Raw genomic sequence first — 13,452 nt, 5'->3', positions numbered from 1 at the left:
AATTAAAATGAATGAAATTAAACCTCTGGAAGTCAGCTGCCTAAATGCTGCTGTTTAAGTGAGCTGGTAGCATACCTGCTTTTGGTGGCATTCACCATCGATGGGTCACAGCAAGCACTAGAAAGATGACATAACAATTTGGCCAGCCACAATCTTATACCTTTTAAGTAGGCAGATATTGAGACAGTGAAGCTTTACACAATCCAGGAAAAGCTTCACTAAGTTAATTAATGAACAATAAGAGATAAAAGGAATAACACACCACATTAAATGTATTTTAAAAAAATTAAAAACAGAATGCTAATAGAAAACTGTGGCTGGTCAATCTTGGAAGGCTTTCTGAAAGCAAGATTTCAGCAGACACCAAAACAACATGTTGGTGCCTCCCTGTCCATCAAAGGACAGGGAGTGAAAGTTCTATTCTGGGTGAACTCCAGCTGGGCCATAACACTGTGTGAAACTACCAACTGATAACCTCACTGACCAGGAAGGTTGATAAAGAAGAAGGTACTCTCTCAAGTATCTTGGCCCCAAGTTGTTTAGGGCTTTATACATTAGTAGTAAAACCTTAACCCTGGCCCAGTAGCAAACAGCCAGCCAGTGCAGTTCCCTCAGCAAAGGAGTGATGTGCCGAAAAGGGGGAGCTGTCAACAACAGCCAAGCTACTGCATTCTGCACTTGCTCCAGCTTCCGGAGCAGCCTTAAGGGCAGCCCCACATAGAGCGCATTGTAGTAATCCAGTCTTGAGGTTACTAGTGCCTATACCACTGTGGCCAAGATATCCTTGTGCAGGAGAGGCCATATCTGGTGAACCAGATGAAGCTCGTAAAAGGCACTCCAAGCCACCATGGCCATTTAGGCCTCCAGGGACAGTGATCTTTCAAAGGGAGTGCAACTCCATTCAGAACAGGCAATTAGCCTATTGCCCAGACTCGGGAACCACTCATCCACAAGGCTTCCGTTTTACCATCACTAGTCATAAATTTGTTTAATCCTCTTTTAAAGTCACCTGAATTGGTGGCCATAATCACACCTTGTGGTAGAAAATCCCATAGTTTACCTATGTTTTGTGTAAAGAAGTACATATCTGACCTGAATTTCCCACCATTCAGCTTCATTAGATCTCTCTCTCTCTCTCTGTTTCACACACACACGCACGCGCACACACACGTATTACACCATGCATACATTTTATACAGCTGTATCATGTCTCCCCACCACCATCACCTTATTTGCCTGTTTTCTAAGCTAAAAAGCCCAAAATGCTGTAACTTTTGGTTACAGTCACTTGATCATTTCTGTTTCCCTTTCCTGCACCTTTTTCAGCAAAACAGTATCTTTTTTGAAGTGCAGTGACCAAAACATGTGAGCAAATATTGCAACACATGGTGCTCTTTAGGACCGTGTTCCGCTGAAAATGAGAACAATATTCTTCTGGAAGAGGAAGAAGTGGGGAGGGATGACCCAAGTTGCAGGCATTACTAGATACCATTGTACAGGTGGCAGTCTCTCAGGGTAAGAGGATTTATAAACTTGGGGAGCAGAAAATGGGGTGGATAGTTCCAGGATCAGACACCTGAACTGGAGGGGGGGAAACTAAAAGCCTTAGTTTCATTGTCCCATAGGAGCAGCCTACCAATGGTACTGTACTGGCTTGCAAGTGTGACGTTGCCCTCAGTAGGGCAAAGCAGAGAAGGGTCCAGCAACATCTGGGACTGCTGAAGGAAGCAGATGAGCTCAGAGGCGGAACGGCTTTGCTCTGCAGCGGAGCCAGCTCTAGACTTTGTGCAATGGCCCTTTCCCCATTGTGTGTGCACAAAGCCCAGCAAGCTGCTGCTTGAACCCAGGCCAGGCAGAGTGAGCAGCATGGGAAAGAGGAAGTGCATTGCTGAACCAAACCCCCAGGAATACCACAGATGCTCATCCACTCACCCCTCCATCCCCCCACCCTCCTCCTACCTTGTAAGCATCTTTGATGCTATCATGCCACCAAGCCAAGCACCTCTGCAAGGACAGCAGCACAAGATGGTTTACGTCTCTGGAATGTTGTTCTCTCTCTGATTTGGGGCAAACTACACTACACTCCAACTTGGCCACTCTTCCTCCTCTCCAGCAATATTGTTCCAGCCAAACAGTGTCATCACAATACATCTAACTAAGATCTACAGCTGGGCTAGAAACAGCTGGCCAAGCTACTGTGGAGAGCAGCATCAGGACTGGGGCTCTTGAGTTATCAGGTTGCAAGGCCATTACAGTAGGACACAGAGCACACTGGTGGGCAGCAAGGCATCTACCCCTGCAGAGCTAGTCTGGGTAGCCAGCCCAGGGGGTCACATCTCATTTTCACTTTCTAGATGGTGGTACAAACATAGCAGGTACCTGCATGACAGCAACAACTGGCTAGTTAGGTTTCCAAGAGGAACAAGGTCGGCAAATGGCAGCTGGCAACTACAGTAATAAGGATGCATTATGATACACCCCCTGCTTCCTATTGGCTATAGTAGAAGTTACCAGAGCAACAGAACCTCATACGTCCCCACACTACCTCTTCAGAAAAGTCTTGTATGCCCTAGAGCATGTCACCCCATGAGCATGAGGCCTACAAAGATGGTGGTGCTGAAAGGTGGAACACTGGTGCGCCCCTTGCCGGTCCGTGGGCCCTGGTAGCTGCCTGATCATGCCAACTGCAGATGTCTAAACAATAGCTTGACTGTGGCCTCCTCTAATGTCTAAACTGTGGTTTGACTGTATTTTTTGAATTCTAGTCACTACTAAGGTTCCAAACTGTGGTTATCACTAACCACAGTTAAGCATTATGTCTGCACCCAGCCCTAATGGCCAAGCCCTGAAAAAGTGAGGCAACGTCTCCAAGGGGGAATTCATGGCAAGTTAAAATGCCGGAGGAGACAGGATGCTTTGGCAGGAACCAAACCACTCATTTTCCACAGTGGACAGTTTTACTTCCCAAACTTTAAGGAGAATACATAATGGGTTATAAAACTGTAATCCAAACGCACTAAGGATAACCTGCTGGATATGAAATATACGACCTTATTACCCCTTATGATTTCATTAAGGGTCGACAGTAGCAGTGCAGGTTTGAATCTCTAGTGACTTAGCCATAATTTTGTACAGACACAGCTGTAAAGGGCAGGGCATTTCTTCAAATAAGGTTATAAAAAAATAACGAACACACAGAACTGCAGGAGATTTTTCTCCTCCAGGAAGGGAAAGACAAGACATAAAATGCCACTCAACAGATCCTCATTTATACAGAATTTCATATGTTCACATTCGTCTATAAAGATGTTTTAATAACCCATGTTCTCATGTCTCCTCATGCATTGGCTGGCGAATACGGCAGGGTTTTTTTTTAATAAGGTGGGGAAATGCTTTAACCAAGGTGATGCATTTGACCTTCACAGTATTTCCAATACTTGTAACTTAGTCAGCAAGAGCATTGTCTTTACAATATCATATACAAAATTGTGTATATATTCTCATTTGGAAATCAAACTGCACAAACATGAGACAGGGCTCAGAAATCAGCATCCTGAGAATCTCAGATTTACTTAAGCCTCTGGTTCTCAAGAGTGCATTGATAGGTCTGAAACTAAGTGTGGAGACTATTCCTCATAAAATTTCAGAAGTGGGAGGAACAGAGAACAACGTTTCAGTGCCCTGCAGGTCTTTTAGACACCCCCCCTCTGCATCGTTAGCAGAACCAGCTTCGGGGTGTGTGTGTTATGTTGGCGTAAGTTACACCAGTCACAGAATTCTGATTTTTCTCAGCACAGAGTACACACTGAAGCCACTTGCATTTTCTAAGTGAATCGCATGGGTTTATCCCTCAAATCCTTTTCTTAGCTAAAAGCAGTTGAGGCTTTGAAACTGGAGTACTGACTCCTAGGAAAAGTATGGCTGGATTTTCCTTGTTTGCCTCAACAGAAACTTCTCTCTCTCTGCATCTCCGTACATAACTTTGTAACATTCCCCTAAAGGTTCATCCATGCTGTAGCTACCCAAACTCTTGGTATGGCTGTAGCTACCCAAACCACGCACTAAATTAGAACAGTGGAAGCCTGAGAAGCAAAACACGGGCAATTTGCTTGTACTATGTATGCATTAATGGACTGCCTGCTCTACGCTGACCATGTGCTCATTCCAGCCTGCACTTTGGACAAGGACCAGTGAGCAACTAGAAAGCTAGAAGTACCAGCATGTGTGTACTGAAGAACATGGTCTGAATACAAAAACTGAACCCCATTCCAACCCACCGCCTATGCTGTCCTTGATTCGATTTTCTTGCAACACAGTTTCCAGACATGTCTATTGCAACAATCTGTGCTGCAGCTTTATAACTGGAAGACTGTCGTTCAATCTAGTTGTTGTATATGGAACTGGGAAAGAATTCTCAGTTGCTTAGAATGGGGGTCTGATGCTACTCCCAGCCCTCTCAAATGTTAGCCAGGGCCTTTGATTGCAAGAAACCAGCAACTGTGAAAGATCCATCCCACCTCTTTCAGTGAAGGGTCTGACTAGAGTCCTTACAAGGCTAATTTCCAAAATCAGTTGCCCCCCCCCCCAAAAAATGTGGTACCTCCGCGCTGAGTATCCACCAGTTGCAGTACCAAGGGTCAGTTACTTGGTCAGTACAGTCTTAGCAGGGGAGTCCTACAGCAGTCTTGTCATTGCTTTCAAAGCTACTTCTCCCAATAAAAAAAGGGGGACAGGGAACTCAGCCAACAAAAAAGCAAGAGCAGCCCCCTTGTCCACCCAGTAAGGAAGCCTCTACTCGGTGTGGACTTGTTTATTGTCACAATTAGAAGAGTGCCTTAAAGGAATCCTGATTTGGACTGGCTTTCAAACAGTAAATTGCATTTCCTCGGATCTTAATCTGCTCTAGAAAGTACTGAGAGGCTCCCTGCTTGATTGTTAATCTTTATTATATTTAAAAGGCCATAATTATTTTAGCGATTCTTTTCTTTACAATGAGTGTTGGCAATTAGCTTATCCTGTTTTACAGGGTAGTTTTCCCTGAGAGGGGTGTGAAAATTGGCACAAATGAAACACAGCCAACCTGAAGCTTTGCTTTGAGAAGCCACCTTCTCAACTCTTGATATTTTAAACTTAAAATCTTAATGTTTTCTCCATGCTGTTCCAAAGCAAAGAAACACTAGCATAGTCCCACACAGGCAATGCTGGAAGGAGCTTATTGCTGAGACAGAGAAAGATGTCTGGCAATGGAAATGGAAAAGCAGAATACTCACCTCTCTCTTCTTTTTGGCTTTGATGTCTTCAGTATTGTTGGCAAGGGTTGACTTCCGCTTGGTGCTCTCTGATTTCTCCCGGGGCTTATTTTCACCTTCCTTCATTTTTTTGTATTTTTTCATAAACTCAGAAATCAGTTCAGGGCAGTCAAGATTCTTCTCAGGTTCCCAAGTGTTGTGCTCCCTGACACAATAAGAGAAGGGCGACAAGGGGGCGCAGGCAGGGGAGAGACAACAAAAGAGAAGAAAAAGTTGAAAATGTTCCCATACATTGATTACAGCCATCAATTGAGTGCAGAGCTGAGTGAGTGAAGAATTTCCATGTACAAAAGATCAGTGTATGGGAAGAACTGTTCCAAGTTCTTTAGGCAGACAGGACCCTTGCCAAACCAGCACAGGAGACTTAGTTCTCATGATCGTTTACTCCGAGGGCTAAACTACACGCTACATTAAATGCATTGTATGTGCCTGATTCCTAACATGTTTTTTTTTAAACGACTTTAATGTAAGTGTGTGGGGTTCCAGATATGGATTGGGACCACCACACGCAGGTATGGTCCCAATCCTAAATTCGCGCATGCACACACACCAATGTGCGGGGGCTCAATTGGTGCCAACGGAGTGTTTTTTCCTTTTCTTAGCCCCCACTCAGAGGGTAAATTTATCAGGGAAGCAGCTGGATGGACAGATTCAGTCCTCTAACACACACACACACCCAGGCATGCAGTGGTCGTGTTCCAGACTGGGGGTCCCACTTACACTAAAGCTAAAAATGTTAGGATCAGCTACAGGCTACACATTTGACGCAGCATGTAGATTAGGCCCAAGAAAAATTTATTTTAATCTCCGAGTGCTTCAAACACAGGTCAGTGGCAAACTGGAAGTTGTTTCAACCACAGTGGGAAGAACTCAAAGTGCCGTTTGCCAAGATTTCTAAAAAAATCTCATAGAAACGCTGAAGAAATGTATCCTCCCTCCCTGCCACCTTGATTCCTGCACAGGGCTTGTCCTTATCAATCCCTTGGAATTTGAAACATCTTTCTAGCCCTGGTTTCTAGATGTACTCCTGATTAAAGGTTTACATACTCCAGGGGTGATTTCCCCCCACTGGAAAATTAGGAACAATAGAAACAATATTCAAAGAGATGGGTAGTAAAGGAATTATCACACAATCACTCTTGTGCGATGTCCCCACTTAAGTTCAGAAAAAAATTCTGCGTTTCGTAATTGCATTAATGCATAAAATGCTAAATATTTATTCCTCAGAAGATAGAAGCTGCTCTAAGAACGGTACCAGAGAAAGTAACTAAACACTACTAAATAGGAACAGTATAATACTGCCTTTATTAGGGCCAACTAAAAAAAAACAAGGCAGTAAGATAGCTTTTGAGTTTCAAGGAAACCCTTTTAAAGCATATTAAACAGAAAAAAGCGGTGTGGGTAAATGGGGGGGATAAGAGGGGGGTGGGAAAGTATTTGCAGGCAATTAGGTTAGTTTGTATCCAGCATATGACATCACAGGCTGCACAAAAGCTTATCAGAGAAGCAGTGACTACTCTCCCTTTGAAAATACATAAGTAAATCATTTTCAACCAGGTGCCCTCCAGATGTATTGGACTGCAATTCCCAGCAATCCATTCGTCCATGGTGCCTAGGAATGATGGGAGTTGCATCTGGAGGGCATCAGATTAGGGAAGGCTGCAATAGAGCATGGTTTCAACTTAGTAGGGGACACAGAATCCGTTTGAGTAATTGAATTACTGCAAGCTCAAAGAGAGGACAGAACCTCCTCCCTTTTGCTGTGGTGCTGATAAAGGTTACGCAGACATGCCTTTTCAATTGCTGCGGAGTAGGGCAATGCCTTGAGTTATCTGCTTAGTAACTTGCCTTCCCAGCATTAAGTAGTGTGCATCCATTTAAAATGCCTCAGCCTCTAATTTGGACCTTGTAGGTAATGAACCATGACCATACTTCATGGAATCATAAAGCAGTCTGCCAGAACCCAGGTCAAATATCCAGGTTACATATTCATACAAACACACACATTCAGAAAAACCCTTTGAGAGAAACTATTTTGCATCGGGACAGGTGAAAAGGGCTGTGTATACTCTGTGCTAAAAACCTATGTTTTGCATAATTTATTTTTATCTTGTTAATTGTGGGGAGAAGCAAAGTATGCTGGTCACTGAAGCTCCATTGCTTGATGCCTGGAAATTCTGCTCAGCCCATCTTGGCTTTGGAGTTTTTACCAAGCATCACCCACAACTTTCAAGCTTAATCATAACAGCCTTAAGGGCTAGGAAGTTTTTTTTTTTAATTGAAAGCAGAAATATTTAGGATGCTCAGGTCCATCCCTAATACCAAAATTCTGTGCTTGTACAATTGCAGATTTAGTACTGCCCTGTATGGAGGGGCAAGGGATTAATATTCCTTTTGCCTAAGCAGCTGTTTAAAGTAATTCACAGAAGGGGCCACCGGAGGATTTGACCAAAATGTCCCCCCACCTCGAAAATAAAATAAAAACTCAAAATGAGGAGAAAGACTATTTAGACGATAGTGCTGGTGAATAACTCAAGTGGAACTACCAACTCTTGTGAAGTGAGAGAGGGAACGCAGATGCCAGTATTTCCAAAACCGATTTTTAAGGTCCCAGGCCCTTGCCTCGTGACCCACTCATTTAAATGGATGCACGCCACTCATGTCTGGAGTGAGGAATGCAAGCTCCCACCCATAGGGGTTTGAGGGGTTTTATTGTTGTTTTTAAAGGAAAGCTTGAACGAGGGCAATGGAGGCTAAATTTGAAACACCGCCTGGAGCTCTGCTACCGAGAAAGCTCAAAGCCCATGTCAGAAGGAAAGTTGGACTTACTCAGAGAATCCTTTCCACTTGAGAAGATACTCCACTTGACCCTTCACAACACGCCTGTCTAGAACCTTCTCCACAACATATTCCTCCTCATCTTCAGAGGACGAACTATCTGCTGTCCTCTTGTTTCTCTTTCCCATAGCGCAGAAGTTGCACCTAATGCACCAAGGCTACCCAATTCCTGCAAATCGGAAGTGACATGTTAATTGGTGGTAACTGAAAAACGGCGTTTCGTTCCAGAAATCTTGCACCGCATCACCCACCAGTATGGTACACAGCTCAAAGGCCTCTTACTGTCCACTTGCTAACAGTCCAAGCCTACAGGGAAGTCGGCAGGCAGAAGAGACCCACAATTACGATAAATAAAACAAGGAGGAGCGTGATACACAAATGAGGTATTAGGCTTTTTCTCCCAGATTCAAACAAGGATTTTTTTTTAAAAAAAAGGTGTTTAGTACAAATATAATATTCCATGGAGCCACACACTATCTACTGTGCTGGCAGTGTACTACCTATTGGGCACTGTCCTATCTGAACTAATGGTCATGCTCAGTAGCTAACAAAAACGGCTGCATTTACCTCAGAGAAAATGGAAGACTAAGACAAGACCTCATAGGGTGTGAAATACCAGAACTTCGCACTGCACTCGTGATAGGGTGCTCATTATAAATATGGTGATAGAGTGCTCATTATAAATATGAACCTAACTGGTGGGTAAGTAGGTGGGTAGCTGCATGCTTCAAAAGTGCCAATTGCAGCATTTACAAAAGTACTCCTCTCCCTTACAGGAGGCGATTCTAATAAGGAGAACATTTATTTCAGCTCCCAACTGCATTTTAAATTTCTCATTTATGTAAAGCTTTTAGCAAGTAAAATAATTTGCCACCTTCACAGTTTTAACAACACCCCTGCAAAGCTGCTGAGCATTTTCATTTTTTGCAGGTTGGGATGTGAGGCTAAAAGGCAGGCCAAGGCTATACAGCATGCTCATAGGATGACAGGAGTTGAGATTTGAACCCAGGTTTAGCATTGGACTTAACAGGGATTTTCCAGCAAGTGTACCTTGCGCGCCAAGCTACACCTGCTAAAATCCCCTCTTCCACACAACTAATCGAGGTGCAGGAGCCCTGCCCTCTTTTGCATTTAGCTACAGTACCCAACACCGAACTGCACCTGGGAAACCATGACTCAGTGATTCCAAATTATAGAAAGCATGCTGTTTTGAAATAGACATATGTCTAATTCTAATAGTTCATACAGTGAAAGTAGGATCCTAAGCAGAAGTAAATTTGGGCAAGGCTGTCTCACTTCAAGAAGCTTGCCCAAACTGGGGAAGTGAGTTAGGCTACAATTTTAAACATTCTCTCTACAAGAGAGCAAGTCCCTCTGGACTCCAAGAAAACATGTATAGGACTGTGCTACTGGATTCACTTTGAGCAGCGGTGGGTAGACTTCAGGTTAGTGGGATCTACTTTGTTTTTTAGTAGAACCCCAAGATCCACTAGCCAGAGCTCAGGGCAAAAGACACACTTAGAATTAAAGAATTCTGAGCCCAGGAACTTGTTCTGAGTACCCAGAAGTGAATGGAGCTCATAGCCCTTCCACACCAAAATCCACTCCTGAGCAGGTGGGTGAGTGATTTTGTTGCCACTATTGTTAAAATTGGGAGTTGGAAAACTTTGCCGACTTGTGAAGCATCCAAAGATCTACCAGTTTATCCAAGTACCTTCTGCCACCTCTGGCTTTGAGCACAAGAGCAGCTGTGGTCTGACTTCTGATAAAATGGTTGTAAACCTGCTCAATGTAGAAGTCAAGAGCCACAAGGGACTTACTCATTCGAACTTACTTCTGAGCAGACATGTTAAGACTGCACTGTAAGTCAAATTTCTTTGGGGCCAGATGCAAGGGAAGAAGAGGTACAGAAGATCAAAGAGGTCATGATGGAATTCACAAGCTTTGCTCTTGAAGAACCGAAAGCTACTGCCTGTGGTCCACCAGAGTGACATGATAAAGATTGTTGGGGTGGGGGTAGGTGTAGCACCAAAACAACTGTGGATTCAGGAGCAAGGGGTGGGAAAGGTATTCCAAAAAAGGTCCAGAAGTTCTAGAAAAGGAAAAGAAAAAGGATGACAGTTTTGTCCCACAATAGTGCAACTCCTTAGAGAGTATCTTAACAATACAAGTTATTGCAGGTATAGCACTTAATTTTGTTTTGCTGATCAATTAAGGAAAATATAAATATACATTCCATAAAATGAACATGAATCTCTATTGTGGTGGTAAAAGGCTGGAGGGGGAAATAAAAGTGAGAAATGTTCTTGTACAGAACAAAAATTAGATCTTTAATTTTTATTCAATTTAAATTACTTGTTCAAACGCTCTCCCATATCTTTCCCACATCCAAATTGCTAAAAACTGGCCATATTACCCTAAAGCTGCATCTTCCCAAGGTAAAAATCAAGATACATATCTGCCACACATAATTTCTGGAGTATGTAATCTTTACTTGGATAGTGTGATGCAAGTATTAACAGATCCTTTGTATTTAAGTAATTTTAACAAACAAGAGAAAGCTTGATTGAAAACTAGAGTTGAAATAACTAAAAAATGAAACAGATTGATAGTTTCAACAGATGAGAGCTTCACAGCCACGGTTACAATAAACTGGACTGTAGCCATGCTGGTATTCATGGATCAGTAGAAAGTTCTGTCACAGCTAGTTATAAAAAGGCATATTTTTCCAGGGATTTATAACCTGGCTATAAAAATTCACTGCAGCTTGAAATATGGGCTTATGAGGTCTCAGGCCCTGAGTGAAGTTTAATACCCCCAAAAAATGGTATGTGTCTGTGGAAGAGAAATCAATTACACCATTTGAGTTACAAGACCGAAGGAAAAAAATAGTTATAGTTGCTTTGTGCTCTTATAAATTACACAGCTTCCAATTTTAACAAGTTTGAATTTAGCAGATGATTAGTCCATAAACACTGTGTGGTCCAGCTGCGCTTCTAACAGAAATTGTATTTAACTTTTACTTATGAATTGCCCCCCACGGCCCCACCCTTACTGTGAACCTTTGTCATTGTCAAATCCACACACCCCTATCGCAATTAATTTCACATTCCACATGCAGACCTGAAATTAGGTGTTGCAGCCTTGAACGAAAGAACGTATGAGAGCTTATAAATGGGAGTTCTTAATAATTTCCCCAAAATGGGGAGACATTACAAGCTCCTTGGAAAATGCGTATTTTTATAAGGCTATTCACTGGGTTTTAAAAGAAATTAACACAAGACAACAAGGAGACCTATTTGGACAGAAACCAGGAAATTCCATGTTCAAGCAAGCTCCCATTTTTTAACTGGAATTTCCTGAATTGTGTCAGTTTAGGTCAGACGGCTAACATTTTAAAACACTTATTATAACATGTTCTTTGCCTATAGGTGTTTGCCTGGTAAATCTATCCCACGGCAAAAGCAACAGAATGGCCAGCACTACCAGATCCTCAACAAAGAGGAGTTAATGATTCCGCTTTAGGCAGCCCATGACAAGTCTACGCCTGAACTGCACCTATGGGCAGGCTGTTATTTACTACAGAGATTATGCAAAGCTAGTATCTTGTACAGGGAGACATTCATATGGAGGTAACAGATGAAGACAGCATGCAAAAACTGCTATTGCATTTGAGTTTTTGCTCTTCTGTTAAAGACAGCTGTCTAAAAGTAGCAAGTTTCTACTTGCCTAGCCTCCTCATGGAATGGACAGAATAATGTACTTTATTCCACTGGTGCTTCTGAGGCACTAAAGCTCCAGGGTAGCAAAAGGAAAAAAGGGGGGAAAGGAGGGAAAGGAGGGGGGTTCTGCTCCATTTGACGGATCAACAAAACTGCCAACAATGGCTGGGATCATGCTGGCATTTTACAGCAACGTTAACAACATGCTGTTAGCCACTTTGTGTCTCTATAATGGAAGCATTTGCACTTGGAGCTGGTAAAACCAACCGAGTTAACGCTGTACACAACCATGGAGGCTCCTTACACCCGGTTTTAAATCTGTATTATCTTGTAAACCCTAAGGAGTTAAGTATCATGCCTGAAAAAAAGATCCAATTTAGTATACATCCAGAAGGCTAAAAACCATTACATATACTGGCGAGGGAGGAACACTGAACTGTATACATTTAAACTACGATCTTATTTAATAATTTGTGAACACTGAGCATGGTATTCCAGCTAATGAATATTAAATGGCAGGCCACAGAGGTCTCTGTTCCTCATATCACAGTTGAGTGTTTAAGACCATTGGGCGACATCCAATGTCATGCAAGCAGAGTTCCACTCATGAAATGGGACATCCCCACCCTTCTGTTCCCCCAACCATCTCCTCTGCAGGATCTTCCAATCCTACAGGTCAGATCTGGGGGTATGCATGGGGGCTGCAAGGTGAAGTGGGAATTGCTTTGTATGGACCAACCACTCTTGTAATTATGCTTCAAAGCCTGGGGATGCTCCTAGATCCTGTAGCTAAGATCATTCAACAGCTGGGTTCACACAACATGACAAGTCGAGGTTGAGTATGGGTTGAGTGTGGATTGTTGAACCATGACTTATTGTGTGAACCTAGCCACACTAACAAACCATGGTTTATTCACCACAAACAACCCATATGTTCTTGGGTTCTGAATTGTGAGTTGTTGTGGTTAACAAACCATGGTTTGTTAGCGTAGCTGGCTTCACATAACACAACAACCCATGGTTCAACTACGTCCCATATTCATGGTGTTGTCATGTTGTGTGAACCCATTCAATGGGCCCATCTGCACACAACTCAGCTTTTAAATTTTGGGGGGATTATCCTGAATGAGACAGCATGCCAGTGTACACTGCTCAATTGCTCCCACTGTAAACTTCAGGTCATCAATGGTTTAATTAGCATTATGTATGAACCAGGGACTCTGGCTTGATTCTCCCATAACAAACCAGAATCATAACTGCTTATTCTTGGTTTATGACTCTTTCTTGTTTGGGGAGAGACAAAGCCCAAGTTCTTGCTACCCAAACCACAGAAGGAAGATCCGCAGTTTGTTTAGCTGCTTCTACATGCAGTAGGAGTGATGGGGCAACATGGACCAGAATTACTTCATCAGATAGTGAATTCTCTTTGTCTCTGTCTCTCTCTCTCTGGCCTCAGCTAGACCTACCGGTCTAGCACGACAAAGAGGTGAGAATCTCCAATATTTTTATCGCGAGATCTCCCCCTCTGTTTACATGCGGCGCGCAACAACCTCAGAGGGAGAGGACATCCTGGGATGCCGTAT

At 43.0% G+C, this 13,452-nt stretch overlaps 1 protein-coding gene across 2 annotated transcripts in view; it reads right to left on the bottom strand.

Moving 5' to 3' along the window:
* Window positions 1-13,452, bottom strand: part of CBX5 (chromobox 5) — a 61,311-nt gene that overhangs the window by 26,088 nt on the left and 21,771 nt on the right. For both annotated transcript variants that reach the window (XM_063119617.1, XM_063119616.1), the window contains exons 2-3: window positions 8,139-8,316; window positions 5,271-5,454 (exon numbers count right to left, since the gene is read on the bottom strand). In XM_063119617.1, the coding sequence (XP_062975687.1) occupies window positions 5,271-5,454; window positions 8,139-8,275 (321 nt within the window). In that variant the 5' untranslated portion in view covers window positions 8,276-8,316. The remainder of the gene's footprint in view (window positions 1-5,270; window positions 5,455-8,138; window positions 8,317-13,452) is intronic.

This window comes from Elgaria multicarinata, chromosome 3, assembly GCF_023053635.1.
Source record: "Elgaria multicarinata webbii isolate HBS135686 ecotype San Diego chromosome 3, rElgMul1.1.pri, whole genome shotgun sequence".
NCBI classification, from domain to species: Eukaryota; Metazoa; Chordata; class Lepidosauria; order Squamata; family Anguidae; genus Elgaria; species Elgaria multicarinata.
Note: the sequence above shows the minus strand (reverse complement) of the source record. Positions and strands in the feature narration are given on the sequence as shown.